This window comes from Anabrus simplex, chromosome 2 (genome assembly GCF_040414725.1).
Source record: "Anabrus simplex isolate iqAnaSimp1 chromosome 2, ASM4041472v1, whole genome shotgun sequence".
NCBI lineage: Eukaryota > Metazoa > Arthropoda > Insecta > Orthoptera > Tettigoniidae > Anabrus > Anabrus simplex.
The window spans coordinates 194,365,635-194,392,886 of record NC_090266.1 but is presented as its reverse complement, the minus strand read 5'-3'; the positions used below and the strand labels follow the sequence as shown (position 1 = coordinate 194,392,886).

Here is a 27,252-nt window from a genome sequence, read left to right as displayed (position 1 = left end):
ATACTAATAATGTTATTTGCTTTATGTCCCACTAACTAACTACTTTTACGGTTATCAGAGATGCTGAGGCAACTGATCAACATTCTGTAGAGTACATTGCGTGACAGCAGTGGTATATGGATGAGCATTATCTTATTAGAAAACACCCCCTCGAATACTGCGAATGAATGACAGCACAGCCGGTTCAGTAACCAGTCTGACATACAGATTCGCTGCCAGGGTGTTTAGGATAATGATGAGAATGCTCCTGCTGTCGAAGGGAATCTCTTCCCAGACCATAACTCCTGTTGTAGGTCCAGTGTGTGAACACTGCAGACAGTTTGGTTCCAAGCGCTCACCTGGCCTCCTCCATACGAACCCACCACCATCACTAGCACCAAGACAGAAACAGCTCTCCTTCTGAGAATCCATCAGATCTTCACTCCGCCCCAATGAACTCTAGCTTGACACCACTGAAGTCACAGATGGCAATGATTTGGAGTTAGTGGCATGAACACTACAGGTCAAGTCCCTGAAGTAATCGATTTGTTACAGTTTGCTGTGTCAGTCCGGCACCAACTGAAGCTCTAATGACTGCTGCAGATGCATTACAATCCACCACAGTCATACAGCGAATACGGCGATCTTCCGTCTCCTTGGTTGCCCATGTGCAGCTGGAGTCCAGTCTTCTTGAGACTGCTTTTCCAGGACCATTGTTGCCAACACCGATGCACTGTGAATACGTCCCTGCCAAGTCTTTCTGCAAAATCGCAGAAAGAATATCCACCTTCTCATAACCCTATGACACGGCCGTGTTCAAGCTCGGTAAGCTGCTGATACTTGCCTTCTTTGTTTCCTTAAATGTATGTTTGACTCACACCTACCTCACAACACCCCCACCCCCACCCCCACCATCACCACCACCACCACCACCACCACCACCACCACCACCACCACCACCACCACCACCACCACCACCACCACCACCAGACGATCGCGAAGAGTACAGCGCGTAATTAAAGCAAACTTGCTTTGCAAGGTCATAGTGGCACTATTAGCACCATTCTTCATCAACTAGTGCACAAATCTGATTGGGCATTATCTCAATATAATTATTAAATTAATGTTGTAATGGTCCACCTTTCATTACTACAATATGCAATATTTTGCTTTACATTAACTAGGGACTAGTTTTGGCCTGGGCTGGCCATCTTCAGCCTTAATATAAAACATCTAATAACTAAACAAATGTATATACACACAATTGACATAAAACAAATGAACGAATATATGCAATTGACATTAAAAACTGGGATGAAATAATGAGAATAAACTAGGCTCTAAATTCTTAGCATCTTGAGTATGCTCATCATCGAGACTTTTTCATGCACTAATATTCACAGAACTGTTTTTACAGAACTGTTAGTATTTGTTGACATCGGCGATGTTGTGCACTGTGAATTCTTACCTGAGGGTCAAACAGTGACTGTTTGGTAATATCTCGAAGTCTTTGATGTTTGAGAGAAAATATTTTTACAGAACTGTTAGTAAAACAGTTCTGTGAATATTAGTGTGTGAAAGAATCTCAATAATGAGCATACTCAAGATGGTAAGAATTTAGAGCCTAGTTTATTCTCATTATTTCATCCCAGTTTTTAATGTCAATTGTATATATTTGTTCATTTGTTTTATGTCAATTGTGTGTATGTACATTTGTTTAGTTATTAGATGTTTTATATTAAGGCTGAAGATGGCCAGCCCAGGCCAAAACTTGTCCCTAGTTAATGTAAAGCAAAATGTTGCATATTATAGCACTGAAAGGTGGACCATTACAACATTAATTTAATAATTATATTGTGATTACAATTCAATACGGATCAGAACCATGAAGTTTATATCCTATGTTTATATCCTATGGGCATTATCTTTCAAATGTGCAAACATGCTACCCGAAGTTTGTTTATCTAGCACAACTCCTTGGTGTTGGGATTTCATTTTCTGCCAGTGTATGTGTGAGGAACATGTCTTTAAAGTTGGGCCACCCTGTATATTGCTGTAGCAAGATGTTCTTTGCACAGTCTGGAATGCTGTGCTGAGGGGGTCAACTCTGATTTGTTTGCTGTGGTGGCTAGTAGTCACTGGCGTGTTGCCTTTCCCTTTGCATTCCCTGCTCCTGCATGCACTGGGTTTCTTTACTTTTATAGTTTTATAGTGTGGTATCCAGGCTCTGTTTACTATTGAGTTTCTTCCTTCCTGTTGAACTGTTGTTGACAGTATTTATTGACATCGGCGATGTTGTGCACTGTGAATTCTTACCTGAGGGTCAAACAGTGACTGTTTGGTATTATCTCGAAGTCTTTGATGTTTGAGAGAAAATGTCAGAAGAGAAAGAGCAGACTTGTGGAGAAACAGCTCCTGGAACCTCCACCATGACAATATGCCAGCTTTTGCATTGCTGTTGATTAGTGAATTTTTGATGAACATAAAGACAGCTGTTTCCCCATCGAAACAACTCTCCAGACCTAGCCTTGCAGACATTTTTCTGTTCCCCAAATTGAAATCCTCTGTGAATGGGCAACGATTTCAGTCAGTTGATGAGATCTAACTGAAGAAAGCATACGCAGAACTGTGCACAATCCATCAAATTGCTGACCAGGACTGCTTCTGTATGTAGAAATGGCGCTGGGAGCATTGTATGAATAGAGGAGGGGAGTACTTTGAAGGAGACAAAACCAAGCTGCAGATATTCCCCCTGAAGAATATGTTTAATGTTCGAGTATTTCTAGAACAGTCCCCATAGGTTTGAACATTTTTATGGCTTTGTTATGTAACCAAGCATAGTAGTGTGCTATGATTGAGAGTATGTCTGTGTGCCTGTGATTTATTTTGTGGCCATCCAGTAAAGAATGTTCAGGGGCAGATGACTTGTGTCCGTCTGTCTATCTGACTGTCCTAGTTGGCTGTGTTCGTTTTGTTCTGATCACAGTCTACAAGTCCAAAAATTTCTTCTACTATCACTATTTTCCAACACACAATTTCCTCTGCATTTAAATGAGTTTAAATGTTCACTTTTGTTCTTGTGTTACAGGCTTGCATTATGGTCTCATATATCCATTTCATGAATTTAAGACTGGACGAAATTTACGGATGTCTCCAATTTATCCCAAACTGAAGGAAGCAGGTGCTGTGTTTGGTCAAGTCATGGGTTATGAACGACCTTCCTGGTTTGAGCCAGATATAAAATTGGGTGCGTGTGGCACATTTGAGTAGACTCTTTGATATATTATTTAGTATACTGCTAATTGAAGACGATACAAATAAGAGTGATTGCATGGAAACTGTGAGGAAAATAACATGTTAGGTTGTATTTGTGTTTACATAATGTATTGAACATTTCCTTCTCTCACAAGGAATCATGTAGTGGAGCACTCTACCCTGCTAATTACCAACCACTGGTTTAAGGAGTTAATAATCTAAAAACATACTGTTTATCTCCTCTGAATTTAGACATAAGAATTTCAGGATGATGTAGTCGTTGTAAATATTATGAATTCTGGGAATTGTTGAGGAAATGAAGATTAAGTTAAAGTCACTACTATACCTTTATGTGTTTGTGAAACAATACACAACAAATTAATGTTGTGTTCAGAAAGTTGGGAATGTTAATTTTGTTTAATTGTGTATCCATCTCTACTGCAAAAGAATCTGTAGTAGCTGTAGAACATAATTGGTATGGCTTGTTGGTTTTTGTTAGACAATAGTTGTCTGGAATAAGAAAATATACTTCTGTTAGATTAGCTTCTGTTTCCCTAAGATGTTTTTAGAAAATATTTATAAAATACTTCTTAGTATTGTCATATTATTATTATTATTATTATTATTATTATTATTATTATTATTAATCCATATTCTCTCTTTAATCCTCAGTTTGGATTATCTTTAAAGCCATCAAAGAGCAAGACTCTCAGTTTATCTCCTCTTTTTCAGTAGGATTCAGTTTTCATGCATGGGCAGTTCACTCTTGAATTACTGGTGTTGATACTGAGCTCGACAGCTGCAGTCACTTAAGTGCGACCAGTATCCAGTAATCGGGAGATAGTGGGTTCGAACCCCACTGTCGGCAGCCCTGAAGATGGTTTTCCGTGGTTTCCCATTTTCACACCAGGCAAATGCTGGGGCTGTACCTTAATTAAGGCCACGGCCGCTTCCTTCCCATTCCTAGGCCTTTCCTATCCCATCGCCGCCATAAGACCTCTCTGTGTCGGTGCGACGTAAAGCAAATAGCAAAAAAAAAAACCAAAACTGGTGTTGATGGCCATTTTACTGGTTTTTCTATGTGTGATGTACACAGTTCAAAAAAATTAGGGGAACATGTTTTGTAACTTCTGGTATGTTTGTTAATTTGGTAGATGGGGTTCCAGTGGTCGTACAGCATACCTTGAGATCTTATTTACTCAGGGTATGTCAAATCGAAGTTATACTCCATCTGTAGGCGTACCCGTGCATTAAACTGTCAGGTGACCCCTCAAAACAAAGTGAATAGCGGTGTGTCTGTGTGTCGTGCGATATTTTAAATATTTTAAATTCCCTTTGGGAATCAACATCTGTATTATCTGATGGCCAGGCAGGCATCAATTTTTGGAAATGAGACATAGCTCTCATAGTCCATTGGCACTGCTGGTGGCTTCAAGTAGCCTATGCAGTGGCCTCCACGGTATGCACTAGCCTTGCATCTTCGGTGGTGTGCTAAGTCCCAACTGATGAGCCTAACTTAGCACACGAGGGCGAAACGCAGGCAACCAAGAATGAGTTAGCTGGAAAATTTGTAATGTCCAATAACGGACCATTATATTGGTATTATAAATTTGCTCATTCGGGACAAATATTTTAAATTCCCTTTGGGAATCAACATCTGTATTAGCAGTGATTTAATATTATTTAAATATGCACCAATAATGTCTTGTGATGTAGAAAGGAGTTTCTCTTCTTACAAGAATGTGTTCAGTGATAATCGGGGGTCTTTCGTGCCTGATGCTTTGAAGATGAATCTTGTCATACACTTCAATACCAACCGCGGAGAAGAATAAAAAAGTTATGTGAGTTTGCACTTTTTGCCCTGCCGCCCTACCATAATGTATTGAAAGACATCTACTTAATTAGTTTCGTGGTGCTCAATTTAAACTTTAACGCATTTGAGTAATATTAGTGTAATCTGGGCTTAAATGTTACAAAATATTTTTTTAAAGTAGATTGATTTCTAGTTTTCTCGTATTTCAAACCTCCAGTGAAGGGTGCAAACATGTTTTGCCTTTTTAAATGTTGTGTGATCAGATAATATTAGCGAACTTAGTACTTTATAGGTATGTATTCACAAATGTTTGATAAGTGAATCGAAGACAATAGACTGTGAATAACTGCTAAACATGTATATTCCGAAAATTGATATGAAAGTTAGAATAAAGAATTTGGTTAACAAATATGTATAAAAGGAATTGAAGTTTTGATTTATAACTTATTTTTAAATGGCTATATTTAGATCAGTGGTTTTCGGGTCATATTTTGTAATTTTTACGTCATATTTTGTCACTTTTGAGGTCTTATTTGCTTGCTTATTTGGGCTATTTTTACGTCTTAAACATCTGAGTCCTATTGATGGATTTTTTTTTTTCAAAGTTGCTTTACTTTGCACCGACACAGATGGTCTTATGGTGACACTGGGATAGGAAATAGCTATGAGTGGGAAGCGACCGTGGCTTTAATTAAGGTACAGCCCCAGCATTTGCCTGGTGTGAAAATGGGAAAAAACGGAAAACCATCTTCAGGGCTGCCGACAGTGGGGTTCGAACCCACTATCTCCCAAATACTGAGTACTGGCCGCACTTAAGCGACTGCAGCTACTGAGCTCAGTGAAATAATTTTTGATAGATTCAGTTGCATATTAATAACATTGACGAAGTAACTAGGAAAGTCATCCAGTATTATGTCCATTATACACTGATCAGCCAGAACATTATGACCACCTACCTGCTACAGATATAAACCCGTCCATGCGATAGCAGCGTCACCTGATGAGGAATGACTGCTAGTGAGACACACGCATGGTGCATGTAGTATCAGTGAGTGTACTATCTGTGTGTAGAATGGGGAAGACGCGCAATCCATTTGAGTTTGACCAAGGCAGATTGCTATGGCCCAGAGGCTCAGTATGAGCATTTCTGAAACTGCATGACTTGTCGGGTGTTCGAGGAGTGCTGTGGTGAGTGTCTTAAACAAGTGGTGAAACCAAGGTGAAACCACGTCCAAACGTCGAGTGGTTGGGCGGCTACCCCTTATTACATATGTCGGACGTTGTAGGGTGAGTAGACTGGTAAAAGAGGACAGGCTGCAAACTGTGGCAGAACTAACAATTGATGTGCTGGCCCCCTGAACTTGCCACATCTTAACACAATTGAACACGTCTTGGATGTGATTGAACGTGGCGTCAGAGTAGTGACAGGATATTTGATTTATTTTAATGAATCGATTCATTTGATTCCGTTCACGTTACTGAATCAATCCAGTGCGCCGATTCATGGCTCATTAGAGACATCGATCCTATTGCATCTGTGTAATGTGTACTGATAAGACAGCAGCAACAACATTCATTGCTTGCTGCTGCCATCTGGTCATAATTCTATGAACTGCTTTCCTATGCGTCATCTAACTTTCAGATTCAGTACTATGCTTGCTTATTATGTTACAGCACAAAACTTACGTAGTTAATAATAATAATAGTAACTGACATAACTAAAATTTTATATACTACCTAATGGTTTTCCACAATTTTCTGGAAGTCACAAAACGCGCGTGCGCGCGCGCGCGCACACACTCTCTCTCTCAGAGAATTAGATGTAAAATAACCCGTGTCCACAATAAGTAGCCCACATATTAAGTATAAATCAAATAAGTTGCTTTACGTCTCACCGACACAGATAGGTCTTACGGTGACGAAGAGAATAGAAGAGATAGGAAAAGGGCTAGAAGTGGGAAGGAAGCGGCCGTGGCCTTAATTAAGGTACAGCACAAGCATATGTCTGGTGTGAAAATGGGAAACCACGGAAAACCATCTTAACGGCTGCCGACAGTAAGATTTGAACCCTCCATTCCCCGAATGCAAGCTCATAGCAACGCGACCCTAAACGCACGGCCAACTATCTTGGTCATCTTTGAAAATGTCTTTTTCTATCAGCAGAGGATTTTTTTAAATCGTCATATGTTGTATAGGCTACACGAGATGTACAGTAGCCCACTGGTTTTCTGATTAAACATCTTTTTATTTAAGCTATTGCTTCAGTCTGCTTATATACTCACTGTCCACGCACACCGGTGACCTCGTGATTCGATTATTTAAGTATTGTGCAATGATGCGACATATGAACTGAGAGAATACTGAGCGGTTCTTCCGAATATAAAACAGATAATTTCGAGCTGTCATGAGCATGACTCATAGTCATAGGGTAGGCTAGATAATAATGTTATTGGCTTTATGTCCCACTAACAACTTTTACATGGTTTTTGGAGACGCCGAGGTGCTGGAATTTAGTCCCGCAGGAGCTCTTTTACATGCCATTAAATCTACCAACACGAGGCTGAGCACCTTCAAATACCATCGCACTGAGCCAGGATTGAACCTGCCAAGTTGGGTTCAGAAGGCCAGCTCCTCAACCATCTGAGCCACTCAGCCAGGCTTGGAGGCTAGAGAGCTGAGTTTAACCCTTGAACGCCCAAATTTTTAATTTTTTGAAATGTACAATTTTTCTTAATAAACATTCTTAGGATAGGGTATTATTCAAGGAAGGTCCATTATTTTGAAGCAAACGTGGTTACTTTCGGAAATATAGGGTGTTGCATATATGCAACGCTAGGCGCTTAAGTAGTAGTCTGCAAAGTACCAACACATATGTTGTTTTCTTCGAGAAAATAATGAAAATAAGAGGACAATGAGAGTGGAGAAGAAGATATAAGTTATTGTTGAGTTTATGATTTACTAAGAGACAAAATAAAATAGTTTATATACAATAAGATATTATTTACAGTATCTATTATATATATATATATATATATGCTAATCAAAATAAATATATTTATTGGAAAATTATATTGAAAACTGACAAGGTATTCAGAGTTCTTCAGTTTACTGGTGTGATCATTTGCTGTGGGTTTCTCTGAAGACTCAGTGATCTGTATGTTGCTGTGTGTGGAACGGAATGAAACAACTTATGCAGAGCCCAACGTCACATTTTACACACGCTATACTTCGCAAAGTCACTATCAGGAAAGATACCGAAAGATGGTGAAAAGTCTTTTACAGTCCAGTTTTGTGCAACTTGAGGTATGAACGAATTTTGATTAGAAACACAATGAGGAGCTGCAGAAGCACTATCATTAGGCGGGACAATATCACATTCATCATTGCAATCTTTCTCCAGTTTTTCTTGGTTGGAAACAACAACTTCAGCTCCCCCAGCAAGCTGCCTATGACTCAGGTTGTCAATAAGCCCTCCCTCGTCCTCATCTGCCGAGTCTCCATCCGAAAGGGGTGTAGGCTCTGGAGGTTCTAAATAAATAGTGTCTACCCTTTCAATTCGCTTCTCTATCTCCTCGAGAATTTCTGCTAATATCAAGCCCCTGAAATAAATGTGAAACGAATAAATGGCGCTCTTCAACTATGATTTCCTCCTATATACACGAGATAAAATTTTCTACCACCAATAATAATAATAATAATAATAATAAAAGTTGAAATTTTAAAGGAAATTGCCGAACTAACTGGTTTGCAGATATCGTTTGAGAAAACAGAAGTAATGACTAACATCAAAGAGGCTCCACCAGAATTCCATACAAAATACGGGGACATCACCTGAGTAGACAGATTCAAATACCTGGGTGAGATCATCATGAAAAATGGACTGGACAAAGAAGCACTTCAGGAGCGAGTACGCAAACTGGAAATAGCCTACCAAACATCCTGCACAATCTACAACAAAAAATGCCTTTCCCAAAACACCAAGATACGTCACTATGAAACAGTTCTGAAGCCAGTAGTTCTATATGCAGCCAAAACCCTGTCTCTAAATGCCAACAAAGGACTCCTTGAAGAACTGGAGAAAAGAAAACGCAAAATTGTGAGAGGAATCTTGGGATCAAAGTACAGAAATGGAATCCATCAAAAGAGATCCAACAAGGAAGTCTACAGCAAAATAGAGAAAATTACCGACACAATCAGAAAAAGACGGGCACGATTTTACAGTCATCTGAAAAGAATGGACGGAAGAAAGTTAACTAAAGAAATCTTTCACTTTTTTGATTCAAACCCCAAAACCACAATTCCCTGGTTTAGAAATACCAAAGAAGACCTTCAAATGCTACACATCTCAGCTGAAGACGCCCTTAACAGAGATCTCTTCCGCAAGAAAATATTGACGAACGGGCTAAACCGAGACGAGCAACCGAAGAGAAGACACGGTGCCCCTTGAACTGAGGAGCATAAGCAGGCCCACTCACAAAGAATGAGGGAAATTTAGGCTCTAAAGAAGGCCAAGTTCACTGTCAAATGCAACAAGGCTTAACGTGGTCCCTGATGGTCCCAGCGAATTATATATAATAATAATAATAATAATAATAATAATAATAATAATAATAATAATAATAATAATAATAATAATAATATTATGCATCACAAAACTGGTATATGAGTTTGAATTGCATGCACAACAACAAAGGGTTGTTACGTCAATAACAAACCCTTCAGTACCAAATGGTACATAATGAAGTGATTTGACAACGGATCCGCCTAGCGTTGCAAATATGCAACGCCGGGAATACGTGGATCTCACTCGCCCACGAGTTGTTAATTGTGAAAGGAATCATGCTACATTCAAACTCTGATGAATTTACTTCCTGGATTTCCTAAAAGAGGTTAATTATTTCTAAATCATAAAAATATATTGCGAATCTTACCTCTTACGGTATGCCATTGTGATAGTTGGAACACATGGCGAATTTCAAACATCCACCTCGTCAACAATAAAGCGGTGACTATTGATTAACCGACTCGTAACAAAGCACAACACTTCCCTTTACTGAATATGGGCGCAATTTTCATTGTTTTACTGGAAAACAACTTCATACATTGAAAGAAAAGAACACCGGCAGCCGTTGCACATATGCAACGCTGGGCGTTCATGGGTTAAGTAATTGTCGAATGTCATTTAGTTATAAAAATACTGATTGATTAAACTAATATGGTATATAGAATAACCTAATAGCCTACTTACATGCTAGGTACTTTGGAATTTTGTTTTGACTATCTTTTTAACACTGCAAATAAATCCATTTATTATTTAAAACTCCCTGTAAGAAGAGGACAGTGAATGCAAGTGGGTATTATTTTCAAATGAGCTGAGCTCGAGAGTCCATTATAGCGTACGATTCTTTCACTGTACCATGGCTCTGTATGTATTGCTTCAGAGGAAGTTCAGCTCCCCGCCAATGTCCAGTGTACCGATAATGAACCGTGTGATTGATTGTTGTGTCTCACTGATCCGTCCTGCGTACAATTCTTTCATTGCGCCATAATTCACTGTGTCTCGCTGCATTGGAGGCTCGGCTCTTCACCAATGTCCAGTGTCCCGCTAGTTAGCCGTGAGTGGACCACTCACCACTGTCCGCTGCGAGTCAGCTGAATCGTGTGCCGTGAGCTCGCCGTTCCTGTGAATCGATTCACTCGGAGACTTGAATGAATCGATACACTGCTTCGAATCGTGCACTCAGTAGCCAACACTACGTCAGAGCTCATCCCTCCCTTCCCCGGAATTTACAAGAATTAGGTGACTTGTGTGTGCAGATGTGGTGCTAACTCCCTCCAGCAACCTACCAAGGCCTCATTGCTTCTATGCCAAGACGCGTCGCCGCTGTTATCCGTGCCAAAGGTGGACATGCCAGCTATTAGGTAGGTGGTCAAAATGTTCTGGCTGATCAGTGTATTTATTATAAGCTATAAAATTCATTTTTGTTCCGTACTGAAGTGCAATTATAAGAATAATAAGGTCCACCTTTTCAATACAATATATCAAGTAAATTATATTACATAAGTCGTGGGACTAGTTTCAGCCATTATTTACTTAGCGTAGAGACATGAAGTGGTAATCATCACTGAGACCAAACGTGATACCTTGGAACTTTCAAAATTATTTTCCCCCGATATTTATATTATTTAGGGCCGGTTCTACCACCTACTGGTAAAGTAGCGCGTAATTTGCCCTCCGCGTAAAAGGATGTTTCCGTCCGACCACTCCCAGATAGCGCTATCGGCAGCATAAATCGTCGTTACCCGGCGCGTAATTTATCGGCCACTTCGAGGGCCCGATAAGACTTTACCTGCCGGGTAAGTTCTGAGAGCTGAACATTATTAGCTGTATTTCTGGTGATATGCAACTCAAATTAGCTTAGTATACTGAAAAAAGCAGTATACTGTAACAGTGATCGATATTCTATTGCAGGATTTTGAACATTAATGCTTCCCTTTAGTTGCAACGGTCACACCAGTCTCTCGCATCGGTAGCGCAGGGAACACGTTTTATACGTCAAGTTTTCGTAAATAAACTCTAAAAGGATATAAAATCAAAATCTATTTGGGAATCATTTCAAATGGGCTTTAATTTTCTACTTTTTCAGTTTTCGGACACGAGATATATATATTGCTGTATGTATCCTACATATCTCTAGCGTTTTCATAGCGTAATGGTTAACACGCTCTCTTCGTAATACGAAGTGTGCAGGTTCGAGTCTTTATTATGACGAATCTTTTTTATTTCCATTATTAGCGTTGTGTTAATTTGTATGCCTCTTTTCATACGTTCTTATCACAATATTGTGCCCACTAGGAAAATTGCTTTATATGTATGCTACTTATAGCAAGTGATGTTATGATTAATAGCACATAGGACTGTCGCCCAGGTAGCAGATTCCCTATTAGTTGTTTACATAGTCTTGTAAATTATTTCGAAGAAATTGGAAACTATTTCATTCCCGAATTCCTCTTCCTATGAATGGATATTTATCCCGATTAGTTCTTTACATTTACAGTACCTTCCAACTTTATCTTCATAAAGTTAAAAATGAAAATGAAATGCTTTATCAATAAATGGAAGCATCTGGAACTAAACGGGGTCACAGAACTAGTTGCAAATAGAGCATCGCGGAGATACTTAATCGATTCACAAAAGCCTGCAGATAGAATGCTCAAAGGCAATAAGTGCGTAAAGAAGATGTGTGTGTATATACGTATATGGAAGCGCGCAAAAGAGAGTTAAGTACAATGGCAGGGAATGAAAATACATTTTAAAATGTAAATTAGAAATAAGATGAAAACCTGCGTACCTTCTATTACGGAGCGAGCGACTTGACCAATCTACTACGAGAATACTTTTCAAAAACGCTGCCTTACATGACAGGTTATAACTGGCGTAAGAAAATGTAATCTCGAGATTTTAATCCCAATTAGGTATTGATATTGAAGATCATAGATTAAAATCACGAAAGCTTGACATGAATCGTTGTCCATAACTCTTAAGACTCCCCTTATTAGGCTTTCTGGTGATAATCAGCAGACGCAAGCACAGGGAAATAAGACAATCAAAATGGGTTTCATGCATCTGACGATAGATAGCACCACACTCGAAAGCGAGAAATTGCTGAAAATCAGTCTAGCCAACTTCGTATATCGGTGTCTAGCTCCGGGTAGCTACCTGGCGCTTGCGCGGAGGTGGTTGGACGCAAGCCAAAGTACCAGCCGATTTACACCTCCAGGTAGTTTACCTTCCGGGCAGCTGCCAGCCACTTTACCAGCAGATGGTAGAACCGGCCCTTAGTGACTTTTTAGTATTTTAGGTAATAAAGGTCATATACATTTTCTTTGTTACTCTAATGGTTATCTAATGGTTATTTGTGTCAAAGCACACATTTCAGAGTAACTGCTGGCCATGCACTGTTCGACTGGGTTCTTACCACATGTGGATTGACCACTAATACAGTGTTCAGAGTGTCCTTTGGAAACTAATTCACAGAGTTGCTAACTAAACTCATTTTGTTTCCAGTGAATTAAGAATGATGGCTTACAGGTAAACGTTTGGTAGAAACAGAAGTCAGTGATATCGCCAGCTATCGGGCCATCTCCAACAACTAGTTGATTTGTTTTTCATTACAGTATGTGGTAGTATTCCACTACCGGTATTTAAAATGTTTATTTAAATGCATCTGTGTATAATAGGGGTTTGAAGATTTTATTGACCATTAATTCATTACTGCTCTGTTGTTATCTCCAGTTCTAAAACTGCCTGCATTGCACAGTACTGCCAGTATCGAACAACACTATTGGTATAAAATATCTTGAGTAACGGTACCAAAATATTTACTGATTGTGGTATCACAACATTCCTATGTATCCTTGGCTTTTATAATTTATACCCTCGGTGTGACATCTTGGAAGTGCTGAGGATCCAGTTGTTATCAAACTCTCGATACGGTGACAGTTTTATTTCAAGAAGTAAATAATGAGTAGAAAAATTACATTTGGTGAAAAGTAACAACTACAAGTAAAAATGATTAAAATAGTGTTGGTTACAATTCCGTTGCCTTTACTCACTTCCCAACTCTGAATATCACCACCCATGAATTTTGCAGTGTCACTAACCATGTAGCTAGCACCGTGACTGTGCGACGGGGATACAGGGACTGGGGTTCAAGGCTCAGGCTCCCACCCATAAATTGCACATTTTGCTGGTGAATGCCAAACACTGCATTTGATAGCTTAGAGAATGCTGCCAGTCGTCTGTGGACAACTGGAAACACGTGATTTGGAGTAGTGAATCATGCTATACCGTATGGCAATCAGATTGGTTGTGCCAGGTTTTTTTTTTTTTAAACCAGGTTTTAATGTCATATATTTATATATGCTCGTTCTCAACTTGAGAAGTAAATAATTAGTTATACTCTTGCTCAAAATTAACTTTTACTGGCAAATGAAATGCTAAATCACAAATTATGGTATTATATTTTGAGACCTTGTTACCAGTGTTCTCATTTCATACATAAATGTTGCTTCCTTATTACAGTGTTAATAAACTAACCACAAAATAACTAGCAACTCTTATACAGTATTGAAGCTAAACCTTTGAGAAGAGTTCAAAAAGAACTACAGGTTTATGAATTTTGATTTATGAATTATTTAAACAAAAATGTAATAACTATGTGTGTCATGTTACCTAGTCTTACATTGACCTCAGATGGCTACGCCTTGAAGACAAATGTGCGCTTCATACCTTGACTTCACTGCACTGAATCCTTTCCTTACAATCCCCAACCTACCTGTATGAATGATTTCACAGCCTTCCTGAATACCATGAGAAAAATACCAGAGTGCTGAACATGACACTGCTTGCTATTCCTAAGCATAAATCCTCATCCTACAACAATTCCTTCACTACTATAGCCAGCCATGAATGGAACCTCCTTTTGCTGGAGGTTGGAGGTATAACAAACCATGGAAACTTTAAATGAGTATGCTCAAAATATCTCCATGGAATGACCTCATAGAATGACAGTAGTTCTTCTTATTATTATTATTATATTATTATTATCATAATCATTAATGTTATTAAAAGTAAGTAGTAGTAATCACCTGTGATTCCCAAACCTGATTTTAGTAATATTTTTTTTGCCCACAGTTTTAACATGGATCTTAAAATCTCTTAATATGAGAGATTCAGATATTCAACATTAAATTTTAAATAATAGTACAGTTATACAGTTGCATATATGAACATATAGAGGACTTTTTAGAGGAAGTGGAGAGACAGATAGAAGATAAGGAAGTGCTATTGATGGGAGATCTAAATGCACAAGTTGGAATGGGAAGACAAGGAAAAGATGATGTTGTAGGGCCCTTTGGATATGGAAATGTAAATCCAGAGGCGAGTTGTTGGTGGATTTTTGCAGGAGGAACCAAATGATTGTTGGAAACACCTGGTTTAGGAAGAAGAACGGTCAGTAGATTACAAGGTATGGTTGGGGAGACAGACAAACAAAGACCCTGATTGATTATATAATCATAGAGAAAACACCAGAAGAACCTTTTAGATGTTACAGCCATGCCTGGAGGAGCCTTTGGTGCAGATCATAGAGTTGTGATAGGAAAATTGAAAGTGGGAAAGATTAAAAAAAAAGATTAAAGGAGAGAAAATAATTAAAGTATGGAAGTTGAAGGAGAAAATCATACAAGAAGAATTTCAAAGGGAAATAATACCCTTGATACCCAGGATGGAGATGGGGAATGTTGAAGATGTATGGAAAAGATTTAAGGAAGCACTGGTTGGAAGTGCAGAAAAGGTATGTGGTAGAACGTCAGGAAATGTGAAAGACAGAGAGACACACTGGTGGAATGATAGGGTAAAGATTAAAGTGAAGGAAAAGAAAACGGCATGGAAAGCATGGAAAACATGTAAGACTGAAGAAAGTAGAGGAAAATATGAGGAGGCAAAGAATTTGACCAAGAAAGTAGTGGAGGAAGAAAAGAGGAAAGGCTGGGCCTTATTTACACATAAATTGAGAGATGATATGCAGGGCAGTAAGAAATTATTGTATGGTAGGCCTATCTTAAGAAACAAAAGGAGAGATCAAGTAAACACCAGATTTGTGAAGGATGAAGGCAACATAATATTAACAAAGCCAGGAGAAATAAGAAATAGATGGAGAGAGTATTTTCAGAAGTTGCTGAACATGAGAACTGATGACAGTCATTCAAAGGACGACCAGGAAAGGCAATTAGTTGATGAAGAAATGGATAAAGAAATTACAATGAATGAAATTGAAATGGCAGTAAGAAGATGAAGAATAGAAAAACTTCTGGAATTTCAGTGGAGATGATAGAGGAAGCTGGAACTGTAGGCCTGCAGTGGACATATAGAGTTCTAAGGAGTGTCTGGGATAATAAGGAGGTCCCTGACGATTGGCAAAAAGCAATAATCATGCCAGTTTTCAAGAAAGGCGATAAGAAAGTATTTAAGAACTACAGGGGAATTACTCTGATATCCCATGTTGTTAAGATAATGGAGAGGATACTGGAAAGTAGGATAAGGTTGAGGGTTGAAAATCAAATTACAGGAAAATCAGTTTGGTTTCAGAAGTGGAAGGTTAACAGTAGAGCCCATTTTCAATATGAGACAACTAATGGAAAAGCAATGGGAGTATGGGAATGATATGGTGATGACATTCATTGACATTGAAAAGTCATATGACAATGTCCCCAGGACTAAAGTTTGGGACAGACTGGTGCAAAAAGGAATTGGACACGGATTAATAAAAATGATCATGGCAGTGTACAAGGAATGTTGTAGTTGCGTGCAAACACAAGCTGGCAGGACAAGTTGGTTCAAAATCACCAGTGGGCTGAGACAGGGAAGTGTTCTATTGCCAACGCTGTTTACAATAGTAATGGATGACATCATGAGAACAGCAAAAGCAACACATGGAGGAAGAGATATGAACACCATGTTATTTGCAGATGATATAGTGATGAGGGAAGAAGAGGACATGAAGGTTCAAGAACAGTTGGATGTGGTGAATGGGAAGATCAAAGTCTTGTTATGACTAGAGGGGAGAAAGAAGGGAAAGGTCAGATTAGACTTGCAGACAAACCCCTGGAAGTAGTGGAGACGTTCATATATCTGCGGAGTGAATTAATGGAGAATGCTCAACTGGATGCTGAGATTAGTAAGAGGATTCAAGCTGGAGGCTGTTTCTATCCTTGTGTAAGAAGCATGTTACGGGACAAAGATGTGCCAATGGAAGCAAAGGAAACTATGTACAAGATGTATTACGTACCCATAACAACTTACAGAGCAGAAACTTGGACAGCGACAAAGAAGGATGAGAGTCGAATACAGGCAGCCGAAATGAAGTAATACAGAAGAGTAGAAGAGACAAAATAAGGAATGAGAAAGTCCAGGAAGAAATTGTAGTGGAAAAAATGAATGATAGAATAGAGAAGAGCCGACTAAGATGGTTTGGGCACATAAAGCGAATGAGTGATGAAAGAATGCCAAAAAAGGTGATGGAAATGCAAATGCAAGGAAGGAGAGGCTGTGGACGACTACAATTGAGATGGAAGGACACAATCCATCGCAGTATTATACAAAGGCAATCCGGAAAGTGGTACCCGTTTGCGCAATAAAGACACAGGCATTTGCTCTATTAACCAGCATTTCGTCTTAGGTCTGACACTAGACTCGTCAGAGTGGGATGTGTCAGACCCTACCCACTGATGCTGGGGTGTATGCAGGTGAACTTATCAGAAGCCTATTTATGAGGCACAGTCTGATAACTGCATACGGGAGATAAAACTCCACAATGGAATTAATGCCCGCCTAGCAATTCCAAATGGAAATTCTAAATTCCCATGGAGGGAATTAGATATTTTTCCACCAATAGAGCATAGTCTAGAGTCTAGTGTCAGACCTAAGACGAAATGCTGGTTAATAGAGCAAACGCCTGAAAAGCCATACATCTAATTTTGATCTGATTTTTGATATGCTCTATTGGTGGAAAAATATCTAATTCCCTCCATGGGAATTTAGAATTTCCATAAAGACACAGGAGTAAATATTAACAAATATACACATTTTTATTGGAAAGAGCATACTTTACACTACTTCTCCACATAATCTCCAAGCAAATTTAGGCATTTGTCATAACGTGGGACGAGTTTTTGTATTCCAGCGTCATAGTCCTCCGCTGCCAGTGTATTGTGATATGTAGTCACGGCTCGTTTAAATTCTTCATCGCTGTCAAATCTTTTTCCCGCCAGAAAGTCTTTAAGCTTCGTAAAGATATGAAAATCCGAAGGGGCCAAGTCCGGGCTATACGGGGGATGGTCGAAGGTTTCCCACTTGAATTGCTGCAAAAGTTGTTGTGTTATCGCAGCAGCATGAGGCCTGGCATTGTCATGAAGGAGAATGATGCCTGTAGACAATAGACCTTGCCATCGATTTTGTATTGCCCGCTGTAATTTCTTTAATGTTTCACAATACGCATTAGCATTAATTGTGTCTCCATGGGCCATAAAATCAATGAGCAGTACACCTCGGCGATCCCAGAAAACGGTTGCCATGAATTTCCTGGTGGACAGAACTATCTTGAATTTTTTTTGGTTTGGTTGGTGAATGAGCATGATGCCACTCCATTGACTGTCGTTTACTCTCAGGTGATGCATAACAAACCCATGTTTCGTCCCCAGTAATGATGCGAGTCAGGAAAGAGTCTCCTTCATCGGAATAACGTCCCAGAAACGTCAGTGCTGCAGCCATATGCTTGGTTTTGTGCTCCTCTGTAAGCATGCGAGGGACCCACCTTGCACAAATTTTTGAATAATGCAGATGGTCTTTGACAATTTCATGAACAATTGTTCGAGACACATTAGGAAAATGTTCACAGAGTACATCAATTGTGACGCGCCCGATCGTTCCTTACGCATTCGTCTGCTGCGCTCAGCAGTTGGTCTGTAATGACAGATGGTCTCCCTGAACGCTCCTCGTCGTGTGTATTCCCCCTCCCCAGGTTGAAGTTGTGACACCAGCGCCGAACAGACGACTTGTCCATCACATTGTCTCCATACACCTCCGTTACTTGGCGATGAATATCACAAGGTCGAACGTTTCATGCATTAAGAAATTTAATCACAGCCCTCACTTCATAACTGGGTGGGAGGTGTTTCAGCATCCACCATACAGTCCGTACCTGGTATTGTTGGACTTTAATCTGTTTGGTCCCATGAAGAAACACTTTGCGACAGATGTGCAAGTGAAATCAGCGGTTCGTAGATGGCTATGCTCCAACCAAACGGACTTCTACGAATAGGGCATATTGAAATTGGTACTACGATGGTGAAATGTATTGAGAAACTTGATGACTATGTAGAAAAGTAGGTCAAAGATGTTAAGTTCATTTGTGATTTGTTTGGTTTTGGTACATATTGAACATTTGGGGAAAAAATTATTGTGCGTTACTTTCTGATCTGCCCTCGTATATCCTATACTCTGCTGTTGTAAAGTAAGGATATATGCGTAAAATCAGAAATGATGATTGGAATGTCACCAGCTTGTAAAGGCCGGTCTCCACTGATTAACATTTAACTCCAACATGTTAAATTTAACATGCTACAATTGACATGTATATTGTGATTGTGTCTTCCAGTTGACTTTGCATGTTAACTCAGAATATTGAGGTTAACACTTTTATCTTTTATCAAGTCAATTCGTTGTTTGTGAGATGTCGTCACAGCTTCGGCAACTTCCGTGCTGTTTCTATGCCAACAGATAGCCTAAACAACGCAAACGACATGCTTCTCGTGAAGTAGGATTATAGTTACTACACATCACAACACTCACTCTCTTTGTTATAAGCTACAAATACAGTACGCGCATGTGTGTTGTTCTCTCTGCACTATACTAAAATTTATAGTCAAAAATGGAGTGGAGTAAGGAGATTACTCTGGACTTAATTAATGATCTAATAGAAAGGCCTTGTTTGTGGGATGTCTCATCAAGGGAATACAGAGATAAAGCAAAGAAAGCCAACAGTTTCCAGGAACTCAAAATTATCTGTAATTGTTCCCAAGAGTGCATCGAAAAAAACCTAGCGTCTCTCCGCTCCCAGTACATTCGAGAATTGTAAAAAGTTCAGAAAAATCGGAAGTCGGGGGCGGGAGCGGACAAACTTTATACTTCAAAGTGGTTTGCTTTTGAAGCAATGAGCAGGATGAGGGGAGAGAATGTGCCTAATAAAACTGCATTTCTAAATCGTAACCAGAAGCAAGAGTGGCAATAACAAAGGCCAAAGCCTCTTCATCCGAGTCCATTGTCCTTGTTTGAAAATACTAGACACAACCCAAATGTATTAGCACAAATCGATATGATGAACTACCTGTACTAGTATATAAACAAAGGAAGTCTAGTTTAATATGTTTATTAAGTGTGGACACAATGTTAAATGGAACATTATTTAACATTTAACATGTTGATGGTGTCACCAGTCAATATTTAACTTAACACTTTAAGCATTTAACATGTTGTTGTTAAATGTTAACCAGTGGAGACTGGCCTTAAGTGAACTTGCTACAACCTGTGTTAAGAATGGAATTAATTGTGTTTAAATTCTCAACAAAGTTACAGTCGAATTTCGATATCTCGAAGCGCTTGTGGAGGTTGAAAACACTTAGAGTTACTGAGTATTCGAGGTATAGAATAACGTGCATACTACTTCAGCTCCACCAATAGCTCTATATTTTCTCTACATCAATAAGCTGGTGTTTTAAAACCAGCTTTATTATGCCTTAATAGGGAACATTTTTATTTTGGATACTTACAAATTCTTATAGGAGAGTAGTATGTAATTTTCCTTTGCCGTTTCCTTAGTAACACTGTACTTTGTACAAATTTCTCTAGCATATTGACTGAACCAAACACGTCCTCGCCAACTGATGACTGTCCTTGAATCGTTGTCGTCGTCCTCGGCTGTGACTTGTATCTGAGTAAATATATTCTTCAGCAGTTTACATTTTCACACTCACAAGGCTTTGTGAATATGTTTCATATTACTTATTAGCCCAATCTTGGCATGAAGCATACGTCCACACAGATAACTTGAAGTGGTTGGGGGAGGGCGGAACTGAGCTTGATGGAGCTTCTGTGCTTGTCGTTTATCCTCTTCATGTTGCCATCATTCCTCTTCAAACACCGAAACTGATGTAGAAACAGTGTGGCGCCAAAGTGTATGATTCTCAGCAAGCGTATCCCAGGATTGAGTGTTAATTCCAGCTCTTTTCATAGTATGCTTCAGCTGATCCTTGAAACACCTCAAAGGGGCTCCATGAGGTCTTGTGCTGGAACAGAGTTCACCATACAGAAGTTGACGAGGAAGCCTGGTTTCACTCATACGATGGACGTGCCCTATCCATCTGAGATGGTCGCCAATGATGGTAGCCTCAATGCTTACAGCATGTGCTTTCTCAAGAACTGCAAGGTTAGTGACCCGGTCCTTCCATTTGATGTTCAGGTTGGATCTAATTTTTTGCAGATGGAAGCGCTCTAGCTTTGTGATATCCTGACGGTAGAAGGTCCAAGTTTCACAACTATAAAGTGTTGATATGACAAGAGCATGGTAAACCACGATCTTGGTATGCACTATAAGGTCTCCTTATTCATGAAGATACGATGGGATAACCGCCCAAGTGCTGAGTGGGCAGCACAAATTCTAATAACATCTTGTGAGCAGTTAGCATTTGTTAAGAGGATACTTCCTAGATATAAAAATTGGTCGACCTGCTCCAGTGGAATATCCGCAATGGGGATATTGAAAGGTGGGAGATTCGATCCTGGTGTGCAGGCTGTGAGAGTACTTTGGTTTTCTGAACATTACTGCTGAGACCAAAACGATCTCAAGCACTCTTGAAACAACTGACTGACTGTTGCAGCTCCTCAGGTGTGAGAGCAGGTGCGGCAGTGTCATCTGCATACTGCAATTCCATAACAGAGGAAATGTTAGTAAGCTTTTAGGAGCGAAGTCTAGCCAGATTGAACAGCCCCTCATCGAAGCGAAATCAGACCTTTACACCTTGGTTGTCTGTAGATGTTCCATATAGCATGGCAGCTAGGTCTAGAGCAAAGAGAGTTGGAGCAAGCACACATCCTTGTTTCAATCTGTGGGTGATTGGAAATGGATGAGAAATAATATTTTGATGAACGACTTGCCCAGACATGTTATAATGAAGAGCCTTGACTACACTAGTGTCCAAAAGTTAAGCATAATCACTAAATGAGGCCATACCGCCTGATAGGAATGTCAGACAGATTGCTGAACAAACGGAAGCTGACTCACACACCATATGTCACACAACTTGTCCAAAAAAACCAGTGTCAGAAAGGTTCTGATAGCTAAGGTACACCTTTGACAACAACTAACAAAACTTGGCTATGTCTTCCACAACAAAATATGCTGTAAATAGGGTGTATGGTTACTCCTAACCGCCACACGTGCTTTGCAGCGATGTGGCATGCTCTCTATCAGATAGTCCAAGAGCTCTTGTGGCAGTTGATCCCATTCCTCCGAAAGGGCAATGCGAAGGTCTTGGAGGGTCCTCGGTGGAGGCTGACAGGATGCAATTCATCGCCCCAATGCATCCCAGGCATGTCCTGTAGGATTCAGATCCGCAGACCTCGCTGGCCGGTCCATGCGATGAATGTCTTCCCCAGCCAGAAATTCATCCACCAGAGCAGCGCAGTGCGGTCGGGCATTATCGTCCATTAAGAGGAAGTCTGGACCAACTGCACCTCTGAAGAGTCGAACATGTGGTCTCAGTACCTCATCCCTGTATCTCCAAGCGTTAACAGTGTTCCTCGGACCACTCATGAAGATGTGCAGGTCCGTACGGCCATCCAACATGATATTACACGTGATAAAATTCATTTTTGGGTCCGTATTGAAAGTGTTTTTATTAAATAACACTAGTATGTTTTTATTGTTCACCCACCTATTCATACAATACAATTTTTAAAATTGGGACTTTGTCCTTATCAAAATTGTTAAAGCATAAAATTATTGTATTGAATAGGTGGGTGAACAATAAAAACATAGTAGTGTTATTTAATACATTCAACATGATGCCACTCCACACCACGACGCCACCACCACCATATTGGTCCCGTTCCACGATGTTCCTATGGTTGTATCGGCTACCCAGTTCTCTCCAGATTAATGTGCGGCGGGAATCGTTCTGCAAACTGAAGCAGGATTCATCTTTGAAGAGCACATGCCTCCATTCATTAATGATCCAGTTTCGATGTTGACGGCTCCACAGTAAAAGGGCCCGTCTCTGTGCTGGAGTGAGCGGGACGCACACCGCTGGACGTCGGGCAAACAGCCCTGCTGTTCTGAGCCTCCGGTACACAGTTTGCTAGGAAACGGCAACCCCTGAGACGGCTGCAAGCTCCGCCGACAATTGTCTTGCAGGTGCACTCCGATTGCATTGGGCAGTTAAGGCCAGATATTGGTCCTGCTGTGGGGTGGTTACCCTTGGTCGACCTGGTACTGGCCTACGACTAACATCTCCTGTGTCTCAAAATCGTCTCCAAAGCCTGGAAATGACACTTTGTGGCACATTCAAGGATACGGCAACTTCGGTCTTTGTCTGGCCTGCTTCCAGGTGGCCGAGTATTCTACCCTGCGAAACGGGGTCCAAATGGTGTCGTCGTGCCATTATGTTGTCACGTTCACCACGAAGCTGCACTCCGCAGATTATAACAAGGCAAACACAACTGAGGGAATATGGGGCGCAGGCACTGGCTGTGTTTACCTTGCGGTTACGCCGCTAGTCAAAGCAGGGAACACTCCTCTCCTATACAGAACAAACATGTAAGGTTGGTAGGTCCATACGTCCTGCAATTTGCGGTCTATTTCCTGTTGCCCTGCTTACTCGTAACTTATGCTTAACTTTTGGACACTAGTGTAGATCTACAAAATGCTGTGGACAGCCAAAGTGTTTCAGTACTCTCCACATAGCTGGTCTCGGGACTGAGTCGAAAGCCTTTTTCAGATCATAGAACACTGGATATAAAGGATTCTATTGCTCTCTGCATTTTTCCTGGATTTGCCTTGCACAGAAGATCGTATCTGTTGTGTGTCTGGACGTTCGAAAACCACACTGCAACTCGGGTAGGATCCTCTCGGAAATAATCTGCAAGCGATTGAGCAAAATTCTAGCAAGAATTTTACCTGCTATAGATAGCAATGATATATCGCGATAGTTGTCCTTGAATTAAGCTCCGAAATTAGGTCAGGGATTAACCAATCCAGGAGACTAGGAGACTTACACACCACCCCATCCTGTCAACAGTTTATTGAGTGTTGTAAAGCACCTTAAAGTAGTATTTTAAACTGCCATGGATGCGGTTACTTAAGGTTGCAATATGTAGTACCATAAAGTTGCTATGGCATCCAGCTAGTTAAACAATACACTCTTGACTAAAATTTAGAGATTGCTTATACTTATATAAGGAGACAACTTAAGTTCAGCTTCCTTCTAGAGGAAATAGTTTTTTGTGGGGATAATGTGTGGCCATAAGTGTAATGTTCTGCACAACTTCGAGTTACAGAAATACATTTTACATCTGGGCTTGAAATATCCTTCGAGGTATCGAAAAATTTGAGTAACAGAACCTCTATTTATAGAAAATATGTAACACGTAAAACATATAAGATTCCGTCGGGAAACTAAAATCCCTTCGAGATATTGAAACTTAGAGTTAGAAGTTTGACTGTAGCTACACTGATGGTAACATTGGCTGAAAATGAAGCGTGTCTCCTGTCGGTGAAGAAGGTAATGCCTCAAAATGACAACTGAAATCAATGCTCAGTCAGCAATTTCTAAAAATTTTCATAATACTGTGGTATGAATTTAAATATTTGGTAAGAGCCTTTGAATTTAAAATTCATCCTATCTTGTGGTATATTTCAGACTCTGATGACATCTCCCAGCCACTTCGAATAGCATACACAAGTACATTTGGAAAACCTCCATGGTTTGACATTGTGAGTGAAGAATATGCAGCATGTCGGGAAACTGTTGGCCTAAGTGACTACTCTTCATTTACAAAAATTGATTTGCGGGTATGTATGTGAAATTATGATGAGGGCACGTCCTTCTGTGGTAAAGTTATATGTTTGTCATATGTTCCATACCCTTTTGCTGCATTACGTTCTGTGAATATAAGAATCCCTTAACTACACAATTAAATTAAGATTTTGAAAATTTATTAAATTATTTACTTTGTAATATTTAGTAATTGCAGCATATACTTTAAATTAAGATTCACAGCACTACAGTGTGTAATTGAGCGAGTTTGGTATGTGGTTTGGTTCATATAGCTTTAAGCTTGCATACAGGAGGCAGTGGGTTCGAACCTCACTGTCAGCAGCCCTGAAGCTGGTTTTCTGTGGTTTTCTCACACCAGACAAATGTAGGGGTTGTACCTTAATTAATTTGCATTGGTGGGATGTAAAACAAATAGCAAAGAAACTACACTGTGTTAGCTTTGTATTATGTCCATTTATTGGTTCTCGTCCACTAGCATACACTCATTGAGCGCTGAGACATCCCAAAGGGGCTCAGTTCACTAACAGATAAAACTTTTCTAGAATAACATGGATGCAAAACATTAAAGATAAGGTTATTAAATTGTAAGTCGTGGTGCATTTAAAATATAAATTTAAAAATTTATTTTAAAATGTTGGCCATCCTGATTAGCTTCAATGGTGGAAATTATCTTTACCTTAATGAATTGAATTACATCCATATTAGCAAACAAATGAATGAAAACCTACAACCTGTTTTCCAGTCAGTGACCAGGTCAGGGATGGAATAGCAAGAAATCAGCTTTATTTCCCGTATCAAATCCTATTTACAATGAATCAATAACAGTAAATTTCCACCTTTTTGATACTTATATTTGCATTAAGCAAATCAATTAATCATATACAGTACATGTTTCATTCCATTTGGAACATCTTCAGTTGTATTACAACGCTTAGGTGAAATTACAAAGTATGTATTTTCGTAAGAACATCTTAATGAGTACCATGTTTTACTTAAAATCTATGTGAATTTAAAAATTAAAATAAATTAAAATCAATGTGGATGGTTGAATGGGGTGGTGAAATGGGAGGGAAAATGGATTTACTTATTTTAGCCTATTTTAGAAACTACAGTATATTTATTCATTTGAAGAGATGTTATAAAAAATGTTTTGGTTTCCAACACTTTTTTGCTTGTCTACTAATAAAAAGTTTTTGAAAAATAATTTTCCTTTGTCACTGTTCTATATTTTACAAGGATGCTATCTTCATTTGTTCCCTCCAAGGTGAATTAAAACAAACAACATACTTTGTAATTTCACCTAAGCATTGTCGTAGGTACGACGTCGTAATTGGTGTAAAACCTTCAATTAGTATGTTTAATATATTTTAATTATAGTTTATTTAGTGCTAAATTAACTTTTATTAAGTGTTAAACATGACCATTATATGGTTTCCCTGTAAATATGTAGTATAAAATTGTATAACCTCAGATACGTTTTGTGTATAAGTTGAACTCAAAATCCATATGGTCGAAAGTGGTAGAAAATTCCATGATGTTCGTATGTTAGGCTTAGTGTACTATAATTTGGTATATATGAAGGGTTCTGGAAACTTACTGTAAGGCTTTATTATCCAGATACTTGTAGAGACATTATGAATGTTGTAGAAATTTCCATGTGTGTTAGTAAATAGGAAACAAATGTTCGAGTACCCATTCGACTAGCTGGTCGATCGATGTTTCGAGTGTGTTCCATCAGTGTTTTGTAAGAACTCTTACAGAAGTCGATCTTTCTAGATTTTTGATCAAGTAGTATAAATATCGAGCTGTCAGTCAGTGAAGTCAGTTCTTAGTTCTTAGATCTTGGTTCTTGGGACTCAGGCAAGTGATTGACTGGGAGTGACTGTTGGGCTCCGAGGTGGAGTCTGAGTATTGGACTCGAGTGAGGCGGTGAATTCAAGAGAGAGTATATTATAGTGCGCGCGTCAGTGTGGTTGATATCTGTACTTGTCAGAATCGACTTCAGGGTACTCCACTATTGAGTGTTGTATATAGTGTCATTTGCGACTGTGTATAATTGTGTGTTGTGACGTACAGTGTAAATAAAGTAATTTGTGTAAGGAAGTGAACGTGTTCTCGTGTGATATTTATTTACGTAAAATAAAATCGCAACATAGAATGATAGCATTGTAATACAGCTGAAGATATTCCAAATGGAATGAAACATGTACTATACATGATTAATTGATTTGCTTAAAGCAAATATAAGTATCAAAATACTGTTATTGATTCTTTGTCAGGATGGAATGAATGAAGCCACATCTTGCGGCGAGGATAGGAATTGTGCCGGCTGCCAAGGCCTGCCGCATTCCTCTTGGGCAATGATTAATGACTGACAAATGAAATGAAATGAAATGATATTGGAGAGTGTTGTTGGAATGAAAGATGACAGGGACAACCAGAGTAGCCGGAGAAAAACCTGTCGTGCTTCTGCTTTGTCCAGTACGAATCTCACATGAAGTGACCAGGATTTGAACCACGGAACCCAGCAG

General features: G+C 39.5%; 1 protein-coding gene across 2 annotated transcripts in view; it reads left to right on the top strand.

The window, feature by feature from the left end:
• The window catches only part of LOC136862737 (pyruvate dehydrogenase phosphatase regulatory subunit, mitochondrial), a 372,304-nt gene that overhangs the window by 152,132 nt on the left and 192,920 nt on the right, over positions 1-27,252 (top strand). For both annotated transcript variants that reach the window (XM_067138964.2, XM_067138965.2), the window contains exons 8-9: positions 3,068-3,226; positions 24,584-24,735. In XM_067138964.2, the coding sequence (XP_066995065.1) occupies positions 3,068-3,226; positions 24,584-24,735 (311 nt within the window). The remainder of the gene's footprint in view (positions 1-3,067; positions 3,227-24,583; positions 24,736-27,252) is intronic.